This window comes from Amphiura filiformis, chromosome 2, assembly GCF_039555335.1.
Source record: "Amphiura filiformis chromosome 2, Afil_fr2py, whole genome shotgun sequence".
Lineage (NCBI taxonomy): Eukaryota > Metazoa > Echinodermata > Ophiuroidea > Amphilepidida > Amphiuridae > Amphiura > Amphiura filiformis.
In genome coordinates, this window is record NC_092629.1 from 29,979,623 (window position 1) to 30,006,932 (window position 27,310).

The 27,310-nt window shown below is 38.4% G+C and overlaps 1 protein-coding gene across 2 annotated transcripts in view; it reads left to right on the forward strand.

Annotated features, from left to right (window-relative positions):
- Window positions 1–27,310, forward strand: part of LOC140146071 (leucine-rich PPR motif-containing protein, mitochondrial-like) — a 73,436-nt gene that overhangs the window by 34,619 nt on the left and 11,507 nt on the right. For both annotated transcript variants that reach the window (XM_072167819.1, XM_072167818.1), the window contains 12 exons: window positions 2,361–2,522; window positions 3,355–3,477; window positions 3,701–3,840; window positions 4,882–4,964; window positions 6,250–6,307; window positions 7,044–7,199; window positions 8,362–8,486; window positions 10,188–10,294; window positions 11,363–11,525; window positions 13,020–13,309; window positions 14,562–14,722; window positions 19,735–19,820. In XM_072167819.1, coding sequence (XP_072023920.1) covers window positions 2,361–2,522; window positions 3,355–3,477; window positions 3,701–3,840; window positions 4,882–4,964; window positions 6,250–6,307; window positions 7,044–7,199; window positions 8,362–8,486; window positions 10,188–10,294; window positions 11,363–11,525; window positions 13,020–13,309; window positions 14,562–14,722; window positions 19,735–19,820 — 1,654 coding nt within the window. The remainder of the gene's footprint in view (window positions 1–2,360; window positions 2,523–3,354; window positions 3,478–3,700; window positions 3,841–4,881; window positions 4,965–6,249; window positions 6,308–7,043; window positions 7,200–8,361; window positions 8,487–10,187; window positions 10,295–11,362; window positions 11,526–13,019; window positions 13,310–14,561; window positions 14,723–19,734; window positions 19,821–27,310) is intronic.

Genomic DNA, 27,310 nt, shown 5'->3' on the forward strand with positions numbered 1-27,310 from the left:
CGACAATGAGTTTTTTTGAGATTTTTCCGACAGCCGACAAGATACTATCACTGTCGACAAAATAGTAATCAATAATAAATTATGCACGACTAGTAATTAGTAGTAAAATACCAACCAACTGGCTTCAGAATCCAGCAATGTCACAGTTCGAAATTCCCTCAATCGGTATGATAGGCTATAATTGTTTTTGATTTTCGGTAAGAGACATTTTTCTCACAGCTTTCTGATGAAATTCAGATGATTTTCTCAAGCTGATTATCGTAAACAAATAAAACAATTACCTCACGGCGATATCGGGATTTCCCCTACTTCCAGCAGCTAGTAAACATGCCTTGAAGGGTTTCCTACTTTCGATCCAAGGGCGGACTTCCGCGTTTGCGATTGGCTAGTTTGATATGTCGTCAGCAATAATTGGCCTTATATGGCAAATTTCGTCATGACTTGATTTTATCACATCTAAAAATAGGAAAGGGAATCCTCATTTCCCGCTAAAGTGATGTCTCGAGCGAGATTTTGTCAACTTCTAAATTTACCTTGGGAAATTAGCTCGTTTTATCCATCATAAAAACAATAGAAAACAAAAGCTTTGACTGACAGCAAGTGCTCGTATTATGCGGATTTCGCATGGGTTATAGAGCATTTTGAGGAGCTCAATCGCACTTTGTGTTAAATCTCTAGACCAGCGTGGATTAGCGACTTTAGCGAGATCACAAAGGAAGTGAAATAATATTATTGCAACTGCACTTTGAAACCAGTTTGAACCGGTTTATCCATAGGGAGGGAAACTACTGGGAACCACACACTCTCGGAATGGCTGGCGGCTCGTACTCCCCGCTTCGCGGCTCATCGCGGCTTTGCCGCTCACCCCCCCTTGATCGCGAGTCCGACACTATCTCGAGTCAGTCTTTGACAAAGACTAATCATCACCGCGCTGCGTGCTTTCACTGTTGAATTAATTTGATCTTGTAATTTACTAATTTGTAAATCATCGTATTAAATCCTCAAAATAAAGGAAAAAGCAAATAAATGAAGCCATTCAACAAGAATAATAGTTGGAAGACGTCCAATTCATTCAAGGGAAATATGGTATAGGGTGAAGTTCGGCACCGCTCGTACAGGTAATACTGCTATTTTAGGGTCATATAATTCGTCCTCGTTGGCCGTCATGGACGCACGAATGATGCTTCGAGTGCTAAATTCGGAAGCTTTATTAAAGACCATATTTTTCACTTCTTTGTCGACAAATATTTGACGTCGGATTCCGAGTTTTGGCGGCATGTCGCCAAAGAAAAAAGAAACGATAACAAGCCTACTTCGGACTCTAGATTAAAGTCATGTCTTTCATAGGGGGTGTATGGGTTTCAACTGGAATACACCATTGTACTTTTAAAAGCAACCAATAATAACCCGATTTGAAATTGCTCAGTACTCTAGGTCGGTAAACATGAGTGGGTTTAATATTACCCTAGAGAAGTCCTTTAATTCAGAGGACTGAGTTTACACCATAACCCTTTCATTTAATTTGTAGTTTAAATGTATGATCTTGACCAAAAAAGAACGCAATATTCATAATTTTGCAAATACGGCACATTAATGAGGGCACTACGATGTTGACTAGGTAGACCAATTCAGCCTAATACACTCGGCTCTATTTTTAATTTGAATTTATGACAATATCTGTCTGCAGAACATGCATTTACAGTGTAACTCGGTACGATGCATCAGGAATGTCCCTGTTAGGAATTCATAACCTCATTAATAAACGTGATGCGTGCGATCCAATCACATTAAGTTATTTGTGAAAACACGCACGCAAATCGAGGTTATTAATATCTCACAATTGGCCGCAACATGCGTAATTGTTCGAAAGTAAATATTAATAACCTCCGCGAGCGCTGTATTGTGCGTCAAACAAACTGCGCGCGCTGGCTGTCGTATTTGGATTGCGCGCTACCATATTTGCACAGATTGTGATACGCACTTTTGTTATTGGTCGTCCTGTTTTAGCCTGATCGATTTTTGGAAAGGGAAGATGTAAAAATCATCTGTTTTAACAACTTTTGAGCAAAATTTTGTGCTATTTTGTACAGTGAAGAGATCAACGTGATGGTTATGAATGAGGTTAATAACCTTGCATCTGTAATATGTCGGGCATTGTGAAAAATCTAAACATTGTGCTTTGGACCTCGGGGATGCGCCACTCAGGATATTCCTTGGTTCCAAAGGCAAAATGGTAAGATTTTTCACAATGCCATCCAAATTAACCTCTAATCAGTGACCTTCTCAACCCTTGACCTGAAAGTTATATCATACACTCTGCTCAATTTTTAATTTGAATTTATGACAATTTCTGCTCGCAGAACATGCACCTACAGTGTAACTCGGTACGAGGCATCAGGAACGTCCTGAAAGCACGACAAGTGAGAGGTAAGGGAGTGGAGGAATTTCTATTGGATCTGGTGGACCAAGAGGAACTGTTGGCAGACCCATCTGGTTTCACAGATCTCCTGCATGGGGATGTGGTAAGTGCTCCTGTTATCTTTTGTGCAATTTTGGCCCAATAATATGGTCCAGGATCATATGGTCCTGATGGTCCTGGACCTTATGTGACGTGTCATGTCAAAAGGAGACACTTTTGCAATTTATGACCCCTCTCTAATGCTGGTTTCATACTTTCCTGCAGCTTGCCGCTTTGAAGATGAGTTTACTTCACTGCGCAGTTGCACCAGGAACGCTAGCGGTGACCAGTGGCAAGCTAATATATCGATCACTCCTCCATTGAATTCAAGTCAACTCGGAGCGGTGCCGCTCTGACGTATCAGAACAAGCGGCATGATGAAGCGTCACACCTCGCAGCGGCAGAAAGTATGAAAACAGCATAACTCATGGTTACATGTGCATCTCATTTCAGCTTAGCAAAATGTATGTTTCAGGGTTTAAAGAGAGCACACCCAACGTGTCCGCCATGGCCAAGCTTCCCCACCCCCAAATTATATAAAAAAAAAAAAGAAAAAAGAAAACTAAACATTTGATCACTCTTCTCAAACTCACATTTACCTGTGCATCTCATTTCACTTTTAAAGTGGATGTTTCTGGGATTGAAGAGAGCACACCCAACATCTCCACCATGACCCTGCTGCCCTGCCACCCTCCCACCACTGATCATGTCACATTTGATAACCATTCTCCAACTCATGTTTACCTGCTTGCATCTCATTTCAGCTTAGCAAAGAGGATGTTTCAGGGATTAAAGAGAGCACACCCAATGTGTCCGCCATGGCCTTGCCCTCCCCCGATGGTGTCACATATGATCACCCTTCTCTAACTCACATTTACTTGTGCATCTCATTTCAGCTTAGCAAAGTGGATGTTTCTGGGATTGAAGAGAAGTTAAAGGAGCTGAAGGAGCAGGGAGGCGACGATGACTTGAAAATCAAACTATTCTCTAAGCTTATAGAAATACATGCACTCCAAAAGGTATGTAAATAATAGCGTATTCAACAATTGATCAGCTCCCCAAGTTCCGTACAGGTTACAATGAGACAATGGCCTTAGGGGAATTTTTAGCCAACACAATTTTTCCACAAGAGCATACTAAACCACCACCTGGGTTCAAACCCGCAAGCCTCCAAAAGTAGAGCCAGTCAAGATTCAAACTCACACTGATCATAATCTCATCACAATTTTCTCATTTGTTCAGAATGCCGACAGAGTGAACGAGTTACTTGAAGAATGGAAAGAGTTAGGATTGGGGGAGACTACAGAGCTGAAGAAACAGTTGATCATGGTGCACTGTCGACTTGGCAACCTGGAGGAGGCCTTGCAGATCAAACAAGAATGGTGAGTAAGCAGGGCCTCAGACTCATTGAAGCTTGAGAGAATCAAATTTGATTTTCCTTACTCAATTCTCGCAAATCAATTGATTCTACCAAACGCGGAGAAAGCGTAGCGCGAAGTCCATGAGGTCGGGGTCAAGGACCTGCCTAAGGGCCCTGGAAGATGTGGGGTTTTAGATGCTCTCTGGTACGATCTGAGCCTTATTTTGAGTTAGATTATTTTTTTTAACACAAATCAATTCTGATTCATGCATTTATTGTCCAGCGCGAATCACAGTGCAAATCTATTTAGTGATTCACGTCCAAATCATGCCCCTGGTAAGCAGTACAGGGCTTCAAATTTGGTGAGAATAGGAGAAAGGATTCAAATTCTCACAACAATATTTCTAACTATAGTGTGCTATAAGAGTGCTATTAGTTGACCTGTCTGGTCTATATTTTGTGTGTCAAAGAAAGTAGACAAAGCATAAGACTTGGATTAATAATTTGTAATGCTTCTGGCGAGATGTCACAAGACAATTTTCAAAATAAAACATTTTGATATTAATCCGCGATGTTATAAGGCCCGCCGATTACGAGCTGATCAAAGTATAGGAGGATGATATGAAAAATAAAATCAATTTTTTGGGTTTATATAGTGCGCGTTGCCAACCCCCAATTATTTTCATGAGAACATTTGCTAACCACACCGGGGCTCGAACTTGTGACCTCTCGCATTGAAATCGAATGCCCTATCAACCGTGCTAACTTGACTGCCCAATTGGCTGCACCCAGCATTCAAAATAAGCCATATTGCAGTGCAATTTGCACCCCAAAATTTGCCTATTGTGATACAACTTTAGTGTGGTGCAAAATAGCGATACCACGTTGTACTGACTTTATGTGTTGATTGTCTGAGACTGCACTTCAGTTTGCTCTGTCAGATGAAATTGCACCACAACTTTAAAAATGGGGTGCAAAAATGCACCCAAAGGTAAAAAAAAAAATTTATAGACTTGCTGCACCTTTTGATAAATGTTTGTTTGTTTGTGTTTCAATACTCCAGTGAGACTTCAGGGACACCTATAACAGACCCATACGTTATCTGTTCCTTGGTTTCGCAGTTGGTTAAAAATGGACAGATGGAAGGTAAGGTTGTGGCAGCAATCCAGTAACATACATCTACATGCTTGCCCATAAAAATTCAATTTTTAGGGTAAAATGACCAAGCATTTGTCAATATTAGCCTTTAAAAATGGAGGAAAAATTGAAGAAGAGCCCATAAAAAAAAGGATCAACCTACCGACCCTCCAAATCTTTGTCTTGGAAGGGCAACCAAACAATTTTACTTTTTTTGGCCTTATACATGTACCGTTGTTGGGGTACTTGTTTAATATTTTCCGCATGTAGTTTGTGTCAACCTTCCTTTTATGTGCGACTAACCAATCAAGGGGTCGTAGGGAGTTTGATTGACAGTGACATCAGATAGATGCAAACTTTTTTATGTAATCTTTTTAATTCAATCTCAGATTACAGCATGTACACTGACTGGCATTTAATTACTTTAATAACAATTCTAAATTCTGAAATTGTCTACAGGCATTATTTGACTATGTGACCAAACTAAAGTTATAAGGAATGAAAGTTTTAGATTTGCGTCCGTCACTTTTTCAACTCGCATGCGGCCGTTTTTCATTATTCATCATTACTTTTTAAAGTGAATGCATTGAACAGAGGTATCATTTATGAGTGAACGGATCGAAGCTATTATAGCGGTATACGGATACGATCTAGTACTAGGGAGGAAGGTGCCAATTATTGCGTAATTAAGTGTTCTCAAGCAGCTTGTCGATCCAGAACTGGAAATCTTTGTTTCAGAGCCTTGTTTTGCGGAAATAATTAAATGCTTTTTTAAATAATGAAAATTTCATGTGGTAGGTTTCGAAGCATGGTGGTGGATGCCTATCTAAAACTTTCATTCCCATGGCCTAAAGCAGGCTTCCTCAAATAGATTTGTTGAAGCGCCACATGAAATAAAAGAAAACAGCAAAGCGCCACTCATGCTTTTGCGCCGCCAGGGAGACATAGGGGGTGTCCCCCTCTGAAGCTATCGATTTTTTTAAATTTGAGGTGCAAATGATGCCATTTGGTGCAATATTTTGTACTATTTTAGCCTGTCTTTACAAAGATAACATTGGAATCGCATTGTTTAATGTTGAATTGTAGAATAAATTATATTGGAGATATTCCTGATGGATGAAGTTTTATCAAAGGGTTTGATTTGATGTATGTGGCGCGCGCTGCTATTTGCGGACCCCTGGCCTGAAGTGTCTGCACAGTCAAAAAGAAATTGCTGGATATTCAACCACTTGTAACAGTTATGTAAACGATACCTAATAAGTGAAGTGTGTGTAATTATTTGTAACAATTGCAGAAGCTTTTGAATTGCTGCGTGGATTTGACGTAACAAGAGGCAGGGGACAAGATATAAGGTATGTAGGACATTGGTCTTTTTTGATTTTAAGTCTTCCGGAAATGGGGCCATAAAAGAAAAAAGAATCCGGAAATGTATAAAAAAATGTTTGGCATTTCCGGGATTGGATGATGACATATTCTAAGAAAGTATTTCAGCATAAAAGATTGAGCAAACAATTTTTTTAAAAGGGGTGATAGTCTTTTACTTGGACCTGCCCTGTAACGTGTCTCATTGTATAAGCGTCATTTGTTGATGATAAAGATGTTAATCAATCAAAGAACCGTTTAGAATTTATGTAAGAGTAATATAATGGCCTATCTGATAAACAGTTTAAAACATGCATGCATGACCCTACCACCCCAAGGGCCTTTTGGCGACTGAAAGGGAAAGAAGGAAGGAATAAAGAGAGAACACGAACAAAGAGGATGTTTGCTTTGGTGCGGATAAGAACCTGAGACCCCTCGCGTACCAAGCACTAGGTCGGCGACTGGTAGCCACGGTTCTTTCACTGGCCCAGCCAACAAAAGCATGCATATATATCCCTTAGCGTAATCACATCACATGGCATGCATGGACACACAGTGCATATATCATGTACGTAGTATTTTGTAGTACCTGGGAGTGTTAGGGTTAAGAGCTGTATTGTGCTAAAGCTTGGCAAAGGGAAGAATAGCAGTTGATATGGATTTTAATCACAAAATATGTTAATAAGCATCTGATTTGCATAATATGATTAAAATTTTATTTGGCAGGATGTCATTGACTCGTGCAATGGAAGAGTTATCAGAACAGGGCCTAGCGCAGGAGGTCCAAGATGTGTACCAGAAATGTGTGGATCTGCAAATCTTCAGACCACAAGACAGTCCTTTCAGAGTAGCGGAATTGTTGCAGAATGCCTACATCAACAGGTTAGTAAAGCACTGAGCTTCACATTTTGCACCTCAAAATAATGCCTATTATTCCATTTAAAATCCACACTACCCCTGTGGAAGATTTTGGAAATATCTAATATATGAATTTTAAATGGAATGAACACATTTGACAGCTCCATTTGAATTTCATACACCCCCGAGAAAGATTCAACCTGAATCTTCTACAGAGGGAGGGTGAGTTTTAAATAGAGTTGGTTAATGTGCTAATTCCATTTGAAATTCATACTCCCCCTGTGGAAGATATTTCTTGGAGGTAGTGTTGATTTTAAACCGAATAGTCCATTGAACCCCACTTTTAAATTGGGGTGCAAAATTGCAATACAAATTTTTCATCTATTCTGCTGCCATGTCAAGCCCCAAATAATGATTACGTATATCGTGCAAAAGCATCACACGAGAGCAGATTAGATCTCTGGGTAATTACTTAGAGCTAAAACCACCTTCCCCTTCACTCCACAGATTAATACCAACTCACCACTATAAGCCCTAACTGCTAGCCACAAAGTTTATAGTGCTCCTGGAGCACTGTGTGTTGACAAAAACTAAATTAATCTACAGACCAACTTGTTTATTTTTTTTATAATTTAATAGCTCTCCTAATCCAAGACTGTTACATTTTGAATAGAAAAGAACCTTCCAAATAGTTATAGCTATGTAACATGACTGTGGCGTCAATTATGATAGCTCCGCCCCATTGTCAATTCAAATATGGTAGGCACATAAAATGAATGACCCAGTGCTATTGTCATTTTGCGTACGCTTTGGTTATGATCAGTAGACTATCAATGAGAACCACTTCAAATATCGTCTTGCTTGCTGAGATCTAAGTAGCTGCTTACACAAACGGCAAGACAGTGAGACCACAGACGTGATATATAGAAAACTCATCTGACCCAGGATCGGTAAAATTGAATTCCCACAAAATGCTGGGAAGTGGAAGGGAAATTGTCTACAGATTGGAAGGGTCCATGTATCGGGTTTATTTAATGTTATGTAATCTACATTACCAGTAGTTCTCCATGGACCCGAGGGAGGGTCTAGCAAGAATCTGGAGAAGGATGTGGCCACAATGCATGAGGGAATATCAGGACTTTCCCCCTGATGTTTTTTTTAATTATATGTGTTTTATTAATTTCAGTAATGATCTGCGTGGAGCCATTAATTCGATGGCTGAAGTACACAAACAGTTCAAAATCAGCCCAGATACTCATCGTCTGCTGTGCATGCTGGTTGAATCAGGAGATAAGAGTCTGCTCCAAGAATGTAAGTTGGCTAGCTGCCTATTAAATGTTTTTGCAACAGAATATATCAAATGTCTCCTCCAACCATATAACCCTCCTCGTATGCTCCGTTCCAGTGACAAATCGCTTTTCTGCGAACCCCGTTCAAAACATTCATGGGGGGACAGGGCTTTTTCAATTGCTTCACCATGTCTCTGGAATACTCTGCCAACCAACATTAAACTAAGTACATCTTTAACAAAGTTTAAAAGTTCTTTAAAAACTCATTTAAGGTTATTAATTATTTTAAACTGTTGTGATTTGGTAGTTCACAGCATCTTGCGAATGGTAGTGAGCTTTGTCAAAAACTGCATTGTTCAATTCATAGCAAGCGTGTAGAAGAATTAAAATATCACATATATACTTTTATAGGTGCTGCGGTTCTTGAGTTACGTTGTGAAGAGGGCTGAAACAACAACACTTTTGTAAAACGTACATAACTAATTAACAACAATAAATTAAGCAAGTTTGCAGAGTATACAATTTGTAGAATGAACTTTTGCAAAACATCAAGGTGTTAATTTCCAATAATATATTGATCTAGATAATGAAAATTGATTTTTAGGTTGCTTCGACCAACAATACCTCGTCTACCCTTAATGAAAGAAGCATTTTACTGATGTGCATCACCATATTTTTGTTCACCTATTGATTGTTGTTCATGTGTAGATTAAGTTGTAATGTAAATTAATTTTCATTATGTAGTTTAAGTTAATCTTTGTATCACGCCTTGAGCACCATTGATTTGGTGGAGTGCGCATTAGAAATTCACATTATTATTATTATTAAAAAGAAAGCTCTTTTTTTCAAAATGGCTGCCAAAATCTACAAACAGTTCAAAATCAGCCCAGATACTGTGCATGCTGATTGAATCTGGCGATAAGACTCTGCTCCAAGAAAGTAAGTTGGCTAGCTGCATGATATGCCGCTTTATTCAAGTTAATATATAGGTCCTGGGCAGATTTTTAAACCCTCCCTCTCAGGTATTGCTTGTAGCTTTTGGCAGCCATTTTGAAAAAAAAAAAGAGCGTGCTCGTTGTTTAATCAATCACTTACATTTTTGCAGACGAATTGATTCAATAGCCTAATTGGCAAGGTTTACAATAATACTGTATAAAAGGGCTATTGAATGAATCAAACATGTCAGTGGTTGGTTAAACAGTGAAGGGGCTTTCTGTTTTCAAAATGGCTGCCAAAATCCACAAGCAATTCAAAATCAGCCCAGATACTCACCATCTTCTGTGCATGCTGGTTGAATCTGGCGATAAGAGTCTGCTCCAAGAATGTAAGTTGGCTCCTCAATATGTTTGTTATGTTCCAGTGTACGCCTCTTCCCTTGTTTGTATGATTATATATTAAGCTGGAGGGTAAGCATTATTAATTGATCTCGTATATGTGCTGTGTGTTGTTTGTACTGTTAACCTTGACTGCTCATTATCTGAAGTACAGACTAGAGCCCTGTGTGTCAGGGACAGTCGGTTGCTCAGTGGTTAGAGCATTTGCCCGATAAGCGATAGGTCTGGGGTTCAAGTCCCCGCACAGGCAGGTGTGTCCGGAGTATATTCTCTGGTTTATTTGCTTATGAATGTTTTATTTCCATTGTAATTTTATGTTAAATTGTACAGCTCGATGCTTAGTTTTTCTTTCCCATGTATACTTCAATACTTTATTAATTTTCTTGCAGGTTTACATTCTGTAACTGAGATTCATGGTGGAGTGAACATGATACACAGTTTGGCTTTTGCTTTCTTGGAATGCAAGAAATATGACGAAGCTGAAAAACTTTTCAAGGTAGGATTCTTGTCATAAGTCTATTAGACTACAGAATAAAATCCTGTTCTACATTCGGATGGACCTTTAAAGTAGGGTCAGTCAATCGACAAATGATCTTAAAAATCCAATCTGTAAATATTTTACTACATTTTGAAATGCATAAAAATGAATTTCCGAAATTTTTTGAAATTTAGGTCGGCATTCATTTGTACAGGAAATGTATCGTTAGATTTGGGATTTATACTGTATAGGTTAAGGTTTAGGTGACGTTCGGGTTAGGGTAAGGATTAGGGTTTATAACCAAGTTATTGGGTTTATGGACTAATGACCTTTCAGACTATCAACCTGTAACCTAAGAAAACTCAGGAGGTGATATCCATCAAGTTAACTTTGATGTTACTAAAACTGATTTGAAATGGGGTTACCTGAATAGGTGACTCTATTTGAAATGTATACACCTACTGTTGGAAATTAATGCTGCGTTTTTTGTGTATGGATTTCAACAATCATTCAGTAGACATGAAAAACGACATTTTGTTGGTTAATAGCCAAATGATATAATTCTGTATCATTCAGTTTTTATAAATTACCGTACAATATATAGTATTAATCAGTTCTTATTTAGCACCGGCAATCAGCGGGTCTGCATAGTCGCATTGTAGCTGTGCTAATAGCATATGCGGTAGAGACGACCTCGCCTTGCATGCTAATTGTGCGTCGTGCGTTGGCAAAAGGCGCACCGTATTACATGGCCTGGCAGTAGTCGCATGAAGAGAAAACTATAAAAGCATGCATGTAAGAGTTTGGAGTATAACTTATTTTATGATTATGGTGTTATTTATTTATTTGTTTATATTAAATTCATGTGTACTGAATGATAAATTTGTTACCCTTTATCTGTTCATGCAATAAGAAAAATATCACTGGTTTGAGGTCGTATCACTGTCCACACTCGGCCTGCGGCCTCATGTGATACAATCTCAAATTATATTTTTTGTATTGCATGAACAGACAGGGGGTAACAAATATTGCACAACATGCGAATACACACACCAACCTACCTTACCGTTTCCATTCACACCATAGGCTCCTGGGATTGCAGCCAAGATGGATAGAATCACATGGTTTGTGGACAGGTGTCTGGCTCAAGACAATGTGGAACAGGTGCGCAAATTGATTGAGTTATCATCCGATGTGTACGGGATGGACAAGGAAACTGTGTGCTATTACCAGATGAGGCTCTATGCAGGTGAGTCATGTTATATTGAGTAGGTGTACTCATTGATTGAGTTATCATATGATGTATACGGGATGGACAAGGAAACTGTGTGCTATTACCAGATGAGGCTCTATGCAGGTGAGTCATGTATTGAGTAGGTGTACTCATTGATTGAGTTATCATATGATGTATACGGGATGGACAAGGAAACTGTGTGCTATTACCAGATGAGGCTCTATGCAGGTGAGTCATGTATTGAGTAGGTGTACTCATTGATTGAGTTATCATATGATGTGTACAATGGATGGACAAGGAAACTGTGTGCTATTACCAGATGAGGCTCTATGCAGGTGAGTCATGTATTGAGTAGGTGTACTCATTGATTGAGTTATCATATGATGTATACGGGATGGACAAGGAAACTGTGTGCTATTACCAGATGAGGCTCTATGCAGGTGAGTCATGAGTCATGTATTGAGTAGGTGCACTCATTGATTGAGTTATCATCCGATGTGTACGGGATGGACAAGGAAACTGTGTGCTATTACCAGATGAGGCTCTATGCAGGTGAGTCATGTTATATTGAGTAGGTGTACTCATTGATTGAGTTATCATCCGATGTGTATGGGATGGACAAGGAAACTGTGTGCTATTACCAGATGAGGCTCTATGCAGGTGAGTCATGAGTCATGTTATATTGAGTAGGTGTACTCATTGATTGAGTGATCATCTGATGTGTATGGGATGGACAAGGAAACTGTGTGCTATTACCAGATGAGGCTCTATGCAGGTGAGTCATGAGTCATGTTATATTGAGTAGGTGTACTCATTGATTGAGTGATCATCTGATGTGTATGGGATGGACAAGGAAACTGTGTGCTATTACCAGATGAGGCTCTATGCAGGTGAGTCATGTATTGAGTAGGTGTACTCATTGATTGAGTTATCATCTGATGTGTACGGGATGGACAAGGAAACTGTGCTATTACCAGATGAGGCTCTATGCAGGTGAGTCATGTATTGAGTAGGTGTACTCATTGATTGAGTTATCATCTGATGTGTACGGGATGGACAAGGAAACTGTGTGCTATTACCAGATGAGGCTCTATGCAGGTGAGTCATGTATTGAGTAGGTGCACTCATTGATTGAGTTATCATCCGATGTGTACGGGATGGACAAGGAAACTGTGTGCTATTACCAGATGAGGCTCTATGCAGGTGAGTCATGTATTGAGTAGGTGTACTCATTGATTGAGTTATCATCTGATGTGTACGGGATGGACAAGGAAACTGCTATTACCAGATGAGGCTCTATGCAGGTGAGTCATGTATTGAGTAGGTGTACTCATTGATTGAGTTATCATCTGATGTGTACAGGATAGATAAGACTTGATTATATCAGTGATATTGTGATTTCGAATTACTGTAAAAGTGGATTTTACCATCTTTTTTTGGTATGAACGCAAATTTGTCTGAAGTTTGATGAAGTCGTTAATGAGATGACTACAATTTGTTTGATTTCAGAGAAAGAAAACAATGTTGACAAATGTCTGCAGCTCTACACTCAGCTGGAGGAAGAAGACGTTCCCTTACGAGCCCGAACTCTGCGCTACTTGGCGTCAGTGCTTCGGTCCCGTGGCCTTCGCGTGCCGTTTGCCGTACCAGTAGAGGAAGAAATCAGTTTTGAGCGAAGGCCACGCCCTGCGCAAGGCAGGCAGGAGGACGGAAATGGTTTTGAGGGAAAGCCACGCCCTGTGAAAGCCGGACGGGAGCAGGCTCCTGAAACACACAGTGAGAAACAACTTAGAGTCAAAGTAAGTCATAATACTTGGGTCACGTTTAACAAGGTTCCCACTCCAGGAAATTGAGGGAATATGTGTGGCCCAAGAGAGCAATTATTTTTGTCATTTTGGCATACACATGTCTTGCATACAATGGGTTATTCCATTTAAAATCCACACTACCCCTGTGGAAGATTCTTGAAATATCTTCCTCAGGGGCAGCGTGGATTTTAAATGGAATATATCCCAATGTATGACTCCCTGATACAACCTTGGTGAAGTAGAAATACTGTATTGTTTGTATTACACTCCCTGGGGGCATTGCATTTTTATCAACTATGTTAAAAGTGAATTTTCAGTGAAAAAGCTTCAAAATCGGGATCAAACTAAGTTCAACTTGGAAAGAATCACTCACATCCGTGTTCAAGATGGCGGCGCACACAGAACTGTTTTTCACAATAAATACAACGAAATCACATCAGTAAGAATCTGATGAAATTAGGGAAATTCTACCATAATTAGGCGATGAACTGGATCGGCAAATGGAAGTTTGAGTCACAATAGGTTTTATCTGCAATTTAGCACTTGTCACTGACATGACTGATGCAACTAGTTTTAAGCTTACTTACAAGATATGGCATGCATAGCGATTTTTGTCCTTTTTTCATTGAAAAATTGGAGGGGGCATCTAATACAAATAATTCCGTATTTCTTTTGAAAATTGTCATGGCAAATATAAGGGGGAAACTCTGGAATTTTGTTTCTGTGTGCAATGCTGGGAGCCTGGCTCTTAATATGAGGGACAATTGTCTCATGATGTGCTGGGGTGGACAAAATTAATACTAATTTTAAGAATGGGCTAGTCCAGTTGAAATATATAAACCCATAATGGAAGATACTACCTTAATTATAATAATTATGGCTTACTTGATAAGGTCATCTTAATTCAGTAGTTCGTCTCAAAGCCCTTCCCAAGTTAAAAACCTAATGTGGAATGCATTTTTTTTTTAGCTTTCATTTTCTGTGGGACAAGCTTTTTGACATCTCACAAGGAGGTTTCACTTGTGGCCAAGATGAAGAATTTTATTGAGATTTACGATTTAGGCTATTGTGACGTCTGACGATATCCGAAGTTAGCCGAAAAATAAATTCAGTTTACTAAATCCAGCTAAAATAACACGCAAGAGTCATGATTTCAATAATGCGCACAGGGGCTTTGAGACGACTTATTAAATTAAGATGACCTAATAATATCGTCATCTCTACATTTATCATGTTGTTTCAGTTTCCTGCAGACCTCTCAGCTGTAGAAAGAATCGCATATCTGGTGAAGGAACACAAGGATGTATACGAAACAGAACCAAATGTCTTCCTGCGTTTGCTGTATGGTAGTCTGGGCATGTGCGGCAGAGAAAGCGTGGAGTCGTTTGCAGCTGCTAAAGAAGCGTGAGTATATGTGCCCATCCACCACAAACTGGTCGTAAAGTCAGCATTTTCCATTTTGAGATACAACCAAAAACAGTAATTGGATTTCTATGGTGAATATACTAGGAATTTGACCTTTGATGAACTATAACTTCACTTCCAGATGTCCGATGAAGCTGGTTGAGGTGTCATTTTGAAGCTGAAAGTACATTCTTTCAAAATCTGCAATAAACAGAAAATGATTTAGAGCTGACTTTACTACCACTTCGTGGTGGATGGTCACATATGAGGATTGGGTTTTTACAGTTGAAATCCATACATCCAAGATGTGACCTTTATCGCCCACACTGGGAGTGTGAATTTCAAACAGAGTTGCTCAATCAGGGCATCTTATTTGACATTCACACTCCCTGTGTGGGTCATGTCTTCCATCGGGAGGGGGGGGGGGTCAACTGGAGTAGCAGGCTAATAGCCCATTTGTCAAGACAGTCAAAGCCCAGACTTGGAAGGAAGGTCCTAATTCATTCTAATGCTCTTTGGCAGTTATGTAAACAAACAATTCATGTCACAGTTGCAGTTGTGAGGAAGTTACATTGATTTTAATGTCCTTGTAAATAAAATCCTGTAGTGCTTATAGTGCATCTCATCTCATGTAAAGGGCAATGCAAATCTTCTTTTAAGCCCAAGCAAGGATCGTCAATCAATATTGGGCTATTCCAGTTGAAATCCATACATCCCCTATTGAAGACATAGCCTTAATCTTCCACACAGGGCACGTCTATTTTGTCCCGTAATAAACTTTTTAGGCTGCGTCTTAAATGCAGCGCCTCAAGCGGTGACCTGTTTTTAATTTAAAATCGTAGCGGCTCTGTCATTGGTTATTATCAAACAAAGCTATCACCTCAATTCTATACAAACCACGATTAGGGGCACACTTAGAAACTTGCTTGACAAAACTTCTCAAATTCTTTTGATATGGTAATCTACAGAAGATCTTATCTGATAACACATAGGCCTACATGATTCTACTATAGGCCTACTATGTTAAATTTTATAAGATTTGATTCAATTATTATTTCTTCTTCACGAAAGAAAAAAAAATTATCTGAATTAAAATTCTGACGGGTTCGAACCCACAACCTCCGGTTTCACAGTCGAGCGCTTACACAACTGTGCTAGCAGTTCTGTCAGAAATGATTTTGTTCATTAGCTCTTATTGATTACTTAAATTAAGCGCCAGATACACTTGAAATGCTATTACCGCACTTGTCTCTTTATAGCCTACTGAATCTCCAATCAATAATGAACCTTGCCTCTGACTATGCGGTTCCTATGCTTATCAGTAAAAAATTTCGAAGTGGCAAATGCATTATACTCACGGGGAAGGGCACTTAACACAAATGACCATACGGGTATGCTCCCGGAAAGACCCCCTTTTGGATTTCGCAGTCTGAAGACCCCTATATTTGACCAAAATAGAACTCCGAAAGACCCTTGATTTTGATAAATAAATATTTAGCTCTAAAAGACCCCCAAATTGTTCATTCCTCATATTTCTGGGATTTTCAAGCAACTAGCCAAGAAAGACCCTTGATTTTGACGTCCCCATATTTTACTTGTTCGCAGCTCCAAAAGACCCCTTTTACCGGTACGCCCGCATCTCCCAAAGAACCACCACCTAAACATTCCGGGGAACATACCCACCAAATATTGTTGATGTGCCTAGGCTACTGCTGACATTTTAATTAACATTGAATTATAACAATATAGGCCTACTATTGACTTGGTGATAGTAATACTAGTAAATTCAGTACTTATAATATATCAACAAAAATAATAGTCAATCTTTCTAATATTAATATATAAAGAGTTTTGTTGCAAAAGCCCTTTATACATCTACTTTTTGACTTTTTGAGAAAAACAGCTTTTTCAAAAATTGTTCAATTATTACTAGTTCGATTTGATTCATTTTGGTTTTGAATAAAGTGTTGATAAATAGAAACTAAAAGAATAGGTTTGGTACAATTTTCAAGCCTTCCTATTTATTTTATTATTTCGTTTATATCGTGCCTTTTGTGGATGTAAGGGCTTTTGCAACAAAATTAATTTACCCTTTTCTAGAAACCATCTTTGCAATCAAATTCGAACCCATATTTTGCACTACTTTATGTAACTTGACTAATGTTTTCAAGAGAAAAATTGACATATCTCATTTACTTTTATTAAATTCGGCAAAATGGCATTTTTTTAGTATTTCCGAAGCTACAACTTTTGTTAATCAAAACAATTTTTTTCAAACATAGTGACCCAAAGACAGTTTCTTTTTGGTTTTAATACTAGGTAAAGATTATCATGGCTAGGCCTATACATCAAAATATTTTGACATGCCAAAAATATTCCCCTTTATAGGCCTACCATTTGAATTTAGGCCTATCCTGACATGTTTCTACATCACATTCGCAATATCGAAACGTGCAAATACCTATACCTGTGCCAATATTGGCTCCCCCTTGTCCCGCCAAAAAGCTTCCCCTATAATTCAACACCCTGGGATAAGTATTGAATCACATCACCCCCTCCCCTGCACCTCATCTTGGTGCGGCACTCTTTGGCCCGGTCTTTTGGTGACAGATCGAATGGAACAATAGGGTGTCTTCGGGTGACAGAGCATGTGCTCGTAAAAAATATAGGGTCTGTGGGTGACAGCGACGCTGAAAAGGGGGGGGGTCTTAACAGCCCTACATACTAGTACGCGTCACCTCCAAAGTGGGAGTGTCCCCCGAATCAGTCTGACTAAACTTCTTTGATTGATGCAACGACCGGCCGTGACCCAAGTTATGTAATCACTTCGATGTCGAATAAACAAAATACAACACTGTATTGTAGGCCTATATGTATAAACCTATATAAGGGACGCACCATTAGATATCAAGGTGGGGGGGGCTTGGTAGTATTTTGGAAAAGAAGTTGTCACGCCATCTGATAAAAAAAATTTGCTTCACCTCAGAGCCCCCCCCCCAAAAAAAACAACAACAACATTGCACCACCTCGGACCTGAAAAAAAAATTGGTGGCAAGGGTGCTCCAGTTTTCATCAAGTATATTAATTTTATTTTAGCTTCAAACTGGCAAGTATTTTGTTCAGCATTTGTTTGTGAAAGGTTATTCTGTGAGTGAATACACTTGATTCACTCCACTTCAAAGATTTCCCCCAGAGTCCATGCCACGTGATGATGGGAGCCATATGTGGGGTCAGTGGATGGATCAGAGTATGGTTTTGGTGAGATATCCTCACATGAACCTATATTTTGAAGAAAATAATCACAAGACATGGATCTCCTTTGAAAACATTCATGAAAAAAACATGCTAAAACTCACCATTTGAACCAGAAGCGTGTACCGGTACTAATCAGCGGGGACAGAGTGCTCCCTGAAAAGAGTGCAACGAAAAAAAAAAAATGAAAGAAATCGGGAAGGCATAGGAAAAGAAAGGGGCAAGGAGCCTGTTTCCCACCAAAATTACCCCGATCATGCACCAAAATGAATGTAAAATACCAAATTTTTGCGCGCGCGCGCGGGCATTGTCTCAATAAAGACATTTTGGCCCGGTTTTTGGAGGCTCGAAAACTTAACAGTTTACATGTAGGCCCTACAGTCTCGCTAAAAAAACCCAGTGTATGTAGGCCTACATATCGCATTAATAATACCGGTTCAAATTGATGATTATTTTTGTATTTTCCCCCAAAACCTTTATTTTTCCCCTCTGATCACGAAAGCTGACTACGCTCCTGATATGAACTCATTTTAACATAAGAAGAACGTTTTTTTTTCTACGCGAAATTTAGGTGCTACAAAATGTAAACTGTTTGCTTCATCGAGACGCTAAAAATTGCTTCACCGAGGTAGGCCTACTAAAAATTGTCACGACTCAGCCCCCCCCCCACCTTGATATCAAATGGTGCGTCCCTATATTGTACCATACCTGCCATGTATGCATGCATGCAGGGACCGTCTTTAAAATAAATTATATCAAGTTGGCAAGTTACTATTTTTGGTGAATATTTTGTATTGAACCATGATCTTTCTGACATAAACATTCAGAGAACACCTCAAGGAAATATGAAATGTCCCATATATATCTTTACTTTAAAGTCGAAGCTGCAAGATAGCCTGAATAAAATTTAAATTTGCCGGCCAAAAATGTGAGATTTTTGAACTTTTTCTTGACCGCTTTCATGGAAACAAAAACTTACAAGAAACCTCGGTAAAACTGACGATTTACAAGGAATTTCAAGTCTCAAAAGAAAATCTATCCGTGTTATTTTGCACACAAAATAGTTCTTGTCTCAAAAATCCAAAAGAAGAATGTGTTTTATCTGTGCTTTTTATAATAAAGCTTGGGACTTTAGGTCTCGAATTTCGCACCACGACAAAAAGAAGTACAGTACATACATCTGACACAAAGCATACATCCTTTTGGCCTGATATGGAAACGTAATTAGAAGGTAGCTATTGTATTCTAACAATAAGATCGGGGTCAAATAGCTTACAAAAGGCTCCTCCGATTTATAGTGATCTACAATCAATCGGCAAGCTGTGAGTTATTGATTTTTAATAAATCATGTATTGCACTCCCCAACGGTAACAGAAGGGTTTAGCCCAGGTTGAAATCTCATCTCCTCCCAGTCGTCATAAGCGAATTATAAGTATGAATTGAAACCCTCTAGAAGTGACCAAAGTATACCGCACATGGCGCTATTTATAAACCTGAAAGATTTCTAGCACAGGTCGAATGCGAAAAAGACGGATGTGAGGGGGTGTAGGCTTCAAATGGGAGTCGCCCATTCAGGTAATCCCATTTGGAAAATTAAGGTCATGTTTAGACTTCCATAAGGGGTGTATGTATTTCAATAGCCCATTCGGATGATGCTTCACAACCATGAAAAGTGAGTCAGCTAAGTCATCCAAGTTGTGAGTACTTGTCTTTGTTTTTTTCACAAGTAATTGTACATTTGTGATTTCCTTGTGTTTCAGATTGCAAGAGATTCCAGACTTGTTTCAGGCAGATAGATTTAGGCTGATGGAGATGAACACATACATCAACCACAACGATATACCAGGTAAATGAATAGGCTTCAACATAAAAAGTTTTGAGATGTTTTCTCAACATATCAAGAGCTATCTCATGAACCAATACTAGGCTTGTTTGTGCTCATGTTAATACATTTTTCATGCCAATTCCAAATATGATCATGGAAATGTACAATTCTGAAATTTTTGAATTTTTAAAGAAAATTTGAAATTTGCCGTCTGCAGTTAACACCTGCATGGAAAGGGTTAAGGAGTGTGGCACATTTTTTTTTAAATTTATTTATTAAGGTATAAAACAATCCAGAAAGCAGGTCACAGACCTGATACGCCTGGGTAACAATTAATAACATGTATAAAAACAACATAAAAAGCAACAACAAAATGCATACAATAGCATAACATTCAAAGGCAAAAATCACAGATTATTAAGACGCTGAACAACTTGAGGGATGGTAGATTGCATGTACCTGGTTCGCTTACAGCAAGGAGGATCAATCTGCTGGGCATACCTAAGATTCCTACCGTGCCGTTCACCTTTGGATTTAGGCAGCATTTGAGAATGTTTAGCAGACGCTTGCAAACCTTGGCCAAATCGCACCAACAGCTGATCTCTCCTCTCACATAAGGAAACCAAACCTAGTTTCTCCAAAGCAGCCCGATAAGATGTGTAGCTCTGGCCCTGGATGATACGACACGCCCGCTTCTGGACGAGCTCCATCTGCTCAGACTGTGCTCTGGAGATACTAGTATGCCATAAAGGGCTGGCATATTCCATGATAGGCCGAATGTACATTTGATAAACGGAAGATAAATCATCCCACGAAGCATTGAAGCGTCTCAAAACATAAAGCATATACATTCGTCTAGAGGCGCGAGATATCATTGAATTGACTTGAGTAGTCCAACTAAGATCACTTTTTAAGGTGATACCAAGAAGTTTCATATTCTGAGTGACATCTAAAACAGATCCATTGAGATCCAGTGGTTAGAGTACTTGCCTCTGGTGCATGAGGTACTGGGTTCAATTCCTGGTGGTGACAACTTTCTGGAGTATTGATGCTCGGGAAAAAAGGTCTGAATTTTATTGGGAACATCTGTAGATTACATTCAGACTTCCAATCTCCCCATAGTGCATTTAGAACAGTAAGTGGACCATGAGATTACTTGTCCTTGGGAGGGGATGTTAAGCCGTTTTGCGTGTCAGCTTTATTTATCTCAATATGTGACCTGTTACAGCAAAAGGTACCTTAAGTTGTGCTGCTACGTATGCATGTCTCATTTAGCTAGTGCCAAATGCATTCTAAACCAATCATTAATCCTATTGCTGAAGAGGATAATAAGCTTGAACCTGTCTATAGAACTGTTTGTTATACAGCTCCAGTCTTTATTTGCAATGGCTAATCCCTGTTCAAGTGATGGGTTACAAAGGTACTGTATTGTATTTGTAGGCCCAATCATTATAATTCACCATCGACTCGTTCAAGTAATCGTAAGCCTAGAAACCGTAGATTTGTACGCCGTGACAAATCTCCAAATCACGCACAAACTGTTGTTAACTTATCTGATAATACATTAACAGAAAGTGAAACCAAACTTCTATCGAAAGGTCTAGGCTTTTGTCCCAAACCTCAAAATCTTGATAAAATGCAGCTTCTTGAAGACATGGATTCTTTCTATAGGCGCTTAAGACTATGCAATCATTTCTTCGATGATTCGAATGCTAGTGATACCTCTGACAATGAGTCAGACCCTCTTCCTTCTCACAAATTCAAGAAGAAATCTTCTTGGCAGTCTAAGTCTCGTGATCCCACTTTAGAATGTTTCATCAAGGCTGTTGACAATGAAATTGAAACATTCAAAGAAACTCGCGACGTTCGTGACAATCTTTCCAAACATGAACGCTTAGCACTCGAATCATTGCAGAAAAGGGAAGACATTATCATCAAAGAAGCTGACAAGGGTTCGGCAGTGGTAGTCATGAACAAATCAGACTACATTGATAAAGCCTTGGAACATCTCTCTGATACCAATTTCTACAACAAACTTGATCATGACCCTACATCAGAAATTACTGAAAAGGTAACCGACACCATTCATAGTCTCTCGGAAAATGGTTGTATTGATGACGACACCTATGAATACTTAATTCCTGAGCACCCGACTGCTGGTAGATTTTATACCCTTCCTAAAATCCATAAGCCGGGTAATCCCATAAGACCGGTGGTTTCCACCAACAACCATCCAACTGAAAAGTGCTCTGAATTTTTAGATTTTCACTTACAACCTCTTGCCCAAGGATTACCTTCTTATGTCAAGGACACCACCGACTTCCTCAATAAACTTGACAGCTTGAAGGACATTCCTAATGATAGTATTTTGGTTTCACTTGATGTTAAAGGCCTATACACTAACATCCCTCATGATGACGGCATTACGGCATGTAAAGAAGCTCTAGATAACCGTACCAACAAGACACCGTCCACAGATGATCTTATAAACCTACTTGAACTTACTCTAAAATCAAACAACTTTGTATTCAACGATGAACATTATCTACAGACATCTGGCACAGCTATGGGGGCCAAGTTCTCTCCTTCTTATGCCAACATTTTCATGGGATGGCATGAAGGAACTCTTCTCAACACGTCTGCGTTTAAACCACTTGTTTGGTATCGCTACATCGATGACATTTTCATCATATGGACTCATTCCAAAGACGAACTTGAACAATTTATTAATCATGCCAACCAAATCCACCCATCAATCAAGTTCACCAGTGATTATTCACCTTCTCAAGTTAACTTCCTGGATGTTGTTGTTAAATTATCAGAGGGACAGATCCACACTGATTTATACAGCAAACCCACAGACAAGCATACCTATCTGCTACCCACAAGCTGTCACCCTAGGCATTGCACTCGTAATATCCCTTACAGTCTCGCTCTACGGCTACGTCGCATTTGCTCAGATGAAAGTGCTTTCCAACACCAAGCTGAAACCCTTAAACAACAGCTTATAAATCGTGGTTACCAGCAGGCATGAGAATTATCAGTTTAAAAACTGAATTCAGTTTTTTTTATAGTCAAAATTTCCGCAACTTTATTTAATTTCAGCCTGTTTTTGGTACTTTTTGCCCAATTTCACGCGCATTTTCAGTTTTTTCAGTTTTTTTTGGGAAAGTGCAGTCTCATGCCTGTACCAGGAAGACAACATTTCTAACCAAATCACAAAAGCTGCTTCAACCACGCGCGAGAATTCCCTTAAATACAAAATCAAATCAAAATCCAAACGTGTCCCCCTCGTGGTTACATATCACCCCAGACTCCCACATTTGTCAGAGATCATCAGGAAACACTGGCACATGATCGAGACTAACCTCGCTTACACAAAGCCCTTCCCGAAGTTCCCCTCATTGCATACAAGAGACCACCCAACCTGAGAAAACACCTTGTTAAGGCCAAAGTTCACACAAATTCCAATATAGATCCCAAGACTGATGATAATGGCTGCAAACCTTGTCAGAAACCACGATGCAAAAACTGCGCCTATATGCAAGTCACCAGCACTTTCAGTAACAAAAATCGGAGCAAATGCTACACCGTAAGACAAGAAGTCACTTGCAGTACCAATAATGTTGTTTATCTCATTGAATGCGCCAAATGCAACATTCAGTATGTGGGTGAAACTGGTAATAATATAAGAGAAAGAATGCGTAACCACAGATGTACCATCAAGCACTACGCCAAACACGTAGACAAGCCAGTTGCCGTGCACTTTTCCCTTCCAGATCATAGCATCGATGATGTCAAACACTAGGAACCCCAAAAGTCCGGAAAGTACCCTTTTTGTCCGGAAGAGGCGAGGTTAGTCCGTAATAGTCCGCAAAAGTCCAGAAAGCCAACACCTAAAAGATAATTCAATTAACTCTGGTTCAAAGTTTGGTCACTTTGTCCATAAAAAGTCCAGAAGAGTCCGCAAAAGTCCGGAAAATCCTAGAACTTGTGCTAGAGCTGCAGACATGGAGTCTGAGCTGGTCAACCCAGCATTCACACCTAGCTCCAGACCATTGTTGAACTATTGACTAAGAGGGTAATAAAGTTTCTGGCTGTGAGTGTAATAAAATGACAGAATTATTGATTGGAAATGGTCATGGTTGGTGAACATGATATGAAAACTCACAAATTACAGAATTTGCACCAATTCAGAGATGTTTTCATGCATTTTATTTCTTATTATACTTTATTACAATGTACTAGTCATAGTATTACCAAAAGCTAGTAATAAATTATGTCACATGTTTTGATCATGGTTACATATTAATTCACATCTTCTCTGGTTACCCTAACATTGGTTAGTTTATGAAATTCTTTTTCTGTCTATTTTCTATGAAAAGTGGCAAAATAAGTGGCCTGTCATGATATCCCAGCAAACACAAAACATTTTCACATTTTTTAAAATATATTAAAATGTTGTAATAATGTTAAATGTGCGCTTAAAGATTGGTTGAGAAAACATTTTCTTAAAAATATTTCGTTTCTCCCTGTGTAGAGGATGCAACTTGTAAGAATCATGAGACAGGAATAGGTTTCAATCACTGAACATGCTTTTTGCTTAATAATAATATCTAAAACGGTGCTTGGTGTTCACATTTTTTCATTTTAAATAAGCATTTCCATTAAAATAATTTTGTCCTTTTGACTCTAGGATTTACAAGTGAACTGAATATTTTACAGGTTAAAATGAAATAAACAATTAATGAAAATATGTTAGGGATAAATAGATTAACACCTTTTCCAAGACAATGGCCATTTTTGCCAATATATCTACAACTTACAAGCTCCCACCCCCTGATTTTAACAATGATGGCAAATACTATGAACCCAAAATACCAACTACATGTAAATGATGTACCAAACTGCATCTCCTTGCGTCATTAACTTCACAGTGGGAATTAAAAAATTACCTTTACATTATAAGAAACTATTCTCAAATTTATTACCAGTACTTTCTACTTTTTCTTTTATTTGAACATGTCCTTCACTGGCAGCATAGAATTATTGTACTAAAGGAACAATGCTTTTTTCATTTCATTTCACTGACCAATTTGATGCAACCCCACTCTCTCATACAACACCTCTGCACAAAAATTCAGAAATAAGTCTTGGTACAATTACATTACATTACAATTACATTAAATGATCCTTTGCAGTGCACACTTACTAGATCACAAAATCAATTGTTCACCATTGTATTCCACTTAACATGAGGAATTTGCTCTTGAATCTTAAATCTAATTATTGATTGATGGATAAGTTATTTACAAAGGAGGAATATCAGCTTCTATGCTATTTTCATGAAATGATCAGAGTGAGAAAATGAAGACTTATTTTTTCTGGGTCTACTTGCTCAGTTTCTGAAGCAGAGAAGATCTTTTGTACTCTTTGATTTGAAATAAACATTCAAATTTTTACAAGAGAAGTTTTACATACAAAACAGACTACCTTTTTATTTGACAAGATACTTTATTTAGGCCTACATAAAGAAAATAAGAAAATTACTATTTATGGTAAACTGCATTGTATCAAAGAACTTACTATTTAGTACCAGTAACTTCAAATCATGCTGAAAATATGGAGTCTACATGTACAGACTTTTATTGAATAAATAACCACTTTTATAACATAATATTAATAACATATTATTGCCTACAGATCCTTATAATACTTGTCTCAGGTAACACACCAGCCAGAAATCAGTATGATAACATTTCTGATGTGTTAATTCAAGTCATTTGAAAGTACACAAAATATATATTACTCCCCATTCCAGAAATTGTTTGGGATTAAAAAAATATTATCAAGTTCTACCAAATGAAACATAGCTCAATCCTAATCATTCATTTAGTCCTAACTGGAGTTAAAAGAAAAAGTTCACTATTTTACTAATTTCTTGAAAAAAGAGCCCAAAACATGCATTTTTGGCATGTTTTCTGACAATCAAGTCACAAAAATCACAGACTTGGAACAAGTCTAAGCATTCAAAATCTTGAGTATACATGTATACCAAAATTTTGCTCTAATTTTCACTTTTTTTTGTGTTACTTTAATTAAATGGTTGGCTATAAGAATGAAACATGCATGTCTTTTCCAAAATTTAGAATGCATAAACTGAAATTAGTCTTAGTACAAGTCTTTGGGCTTGATTGTCATAGCATATGAAAAACACATGTTTTTGGCCCTTCCAAAAATTGGCTAAATATTAAAATTTGACTTTTATTGCTAGTTAGGACTAACTAAAGGATTAGGATTCAGCTGTTTCATTTGGCAAAACAGGATAATATTTTTTTTATTCAAAAAAATTAGTTCTGTATTTTTCTGGATCAGGGAGTAGGTCACATAAATCAAAATTAAATGACTGTAAAGGTAAGAAAAACAAGAAAATAAAAAAATTGGCAATTTTGTGAAAAATAAGATAATTGGAAATAACAGAAGAAGTTTACAAACTCTGTTTTGATGTCGTACAAATTAACTCTTGAGCATGGTCAACACAAAAAACACCAGTATATCTGTAACTATGATCAAAACATGTGACATAATTTATTACTAGCTTCTGGTAATACTATTATTGACTTGTTAATTGTAATAAAGTATGATAAGAAATAAAATGCATGAAAACATCTCTGAATTGGTTCAAATTATGTAATTTGTGAGTTGTCATATCATGTTCACCAACCATGACCATTTCCAATCAATAATTCTGTCATTTCATGTGCTCACAGCCAGAAACTTTATTACCCTCTTAGTCAATAGTTCAACAATGGTCTGGAGCTAGGTGTGAATGCTGGGTTGACCAGCTCAGACTCCATGTCTGCAGCTCTAGCACAAGTTCTAGGATTTTCCGGACTTTTGCGGACTCTTCTGACTTTTATGGGACAAAGTGACCAAACTTTGAACCAGAGTTAATTGAATTATCTTTTAGGTGTTGGCTTTCTGGACTTTTGCGGACTATTACGGACTAACCTCGCCTCTTCCGGACAAAAAGGGTACTTTCCGGACTTTTGGGGTTCCTAGTGAAAGTCACGGTCATTGAAGCACTTGGTCGCCAATCCAAATTTAGACGTCAGCAGCGCGAGAAATTCTGGATCAACAAACTTCATTCCCTTCAACCCGAAGGCCTTAATCTTATTGAATAGGACCCCCTCTTTTTCACAGCTGCGTTTATAGATGCGCCTTCACTCTGCGTTGTTTTTAAGTCGCGATCTTTTCATGCTTGTTTTTTTTACGCGTTACGCATTAATTTTCTTGCTTGTTTTTAGATTGTTTTCTTGTGTCATTTCATATGTAATAAAGCCTGAAGAAGGTACGCCCAGTACCGAAAATTTGCTGTACAACTGTTTCCCGTCTTCGTTTGTTTTATTTTGTATTTGTATAGGTATGTATAAGCCACCCACTAACAATGAGGGGACATTCCTGAACCTTGTTGACTTGGAGATGATTTGAAATGCCCGCCACTTCAGATT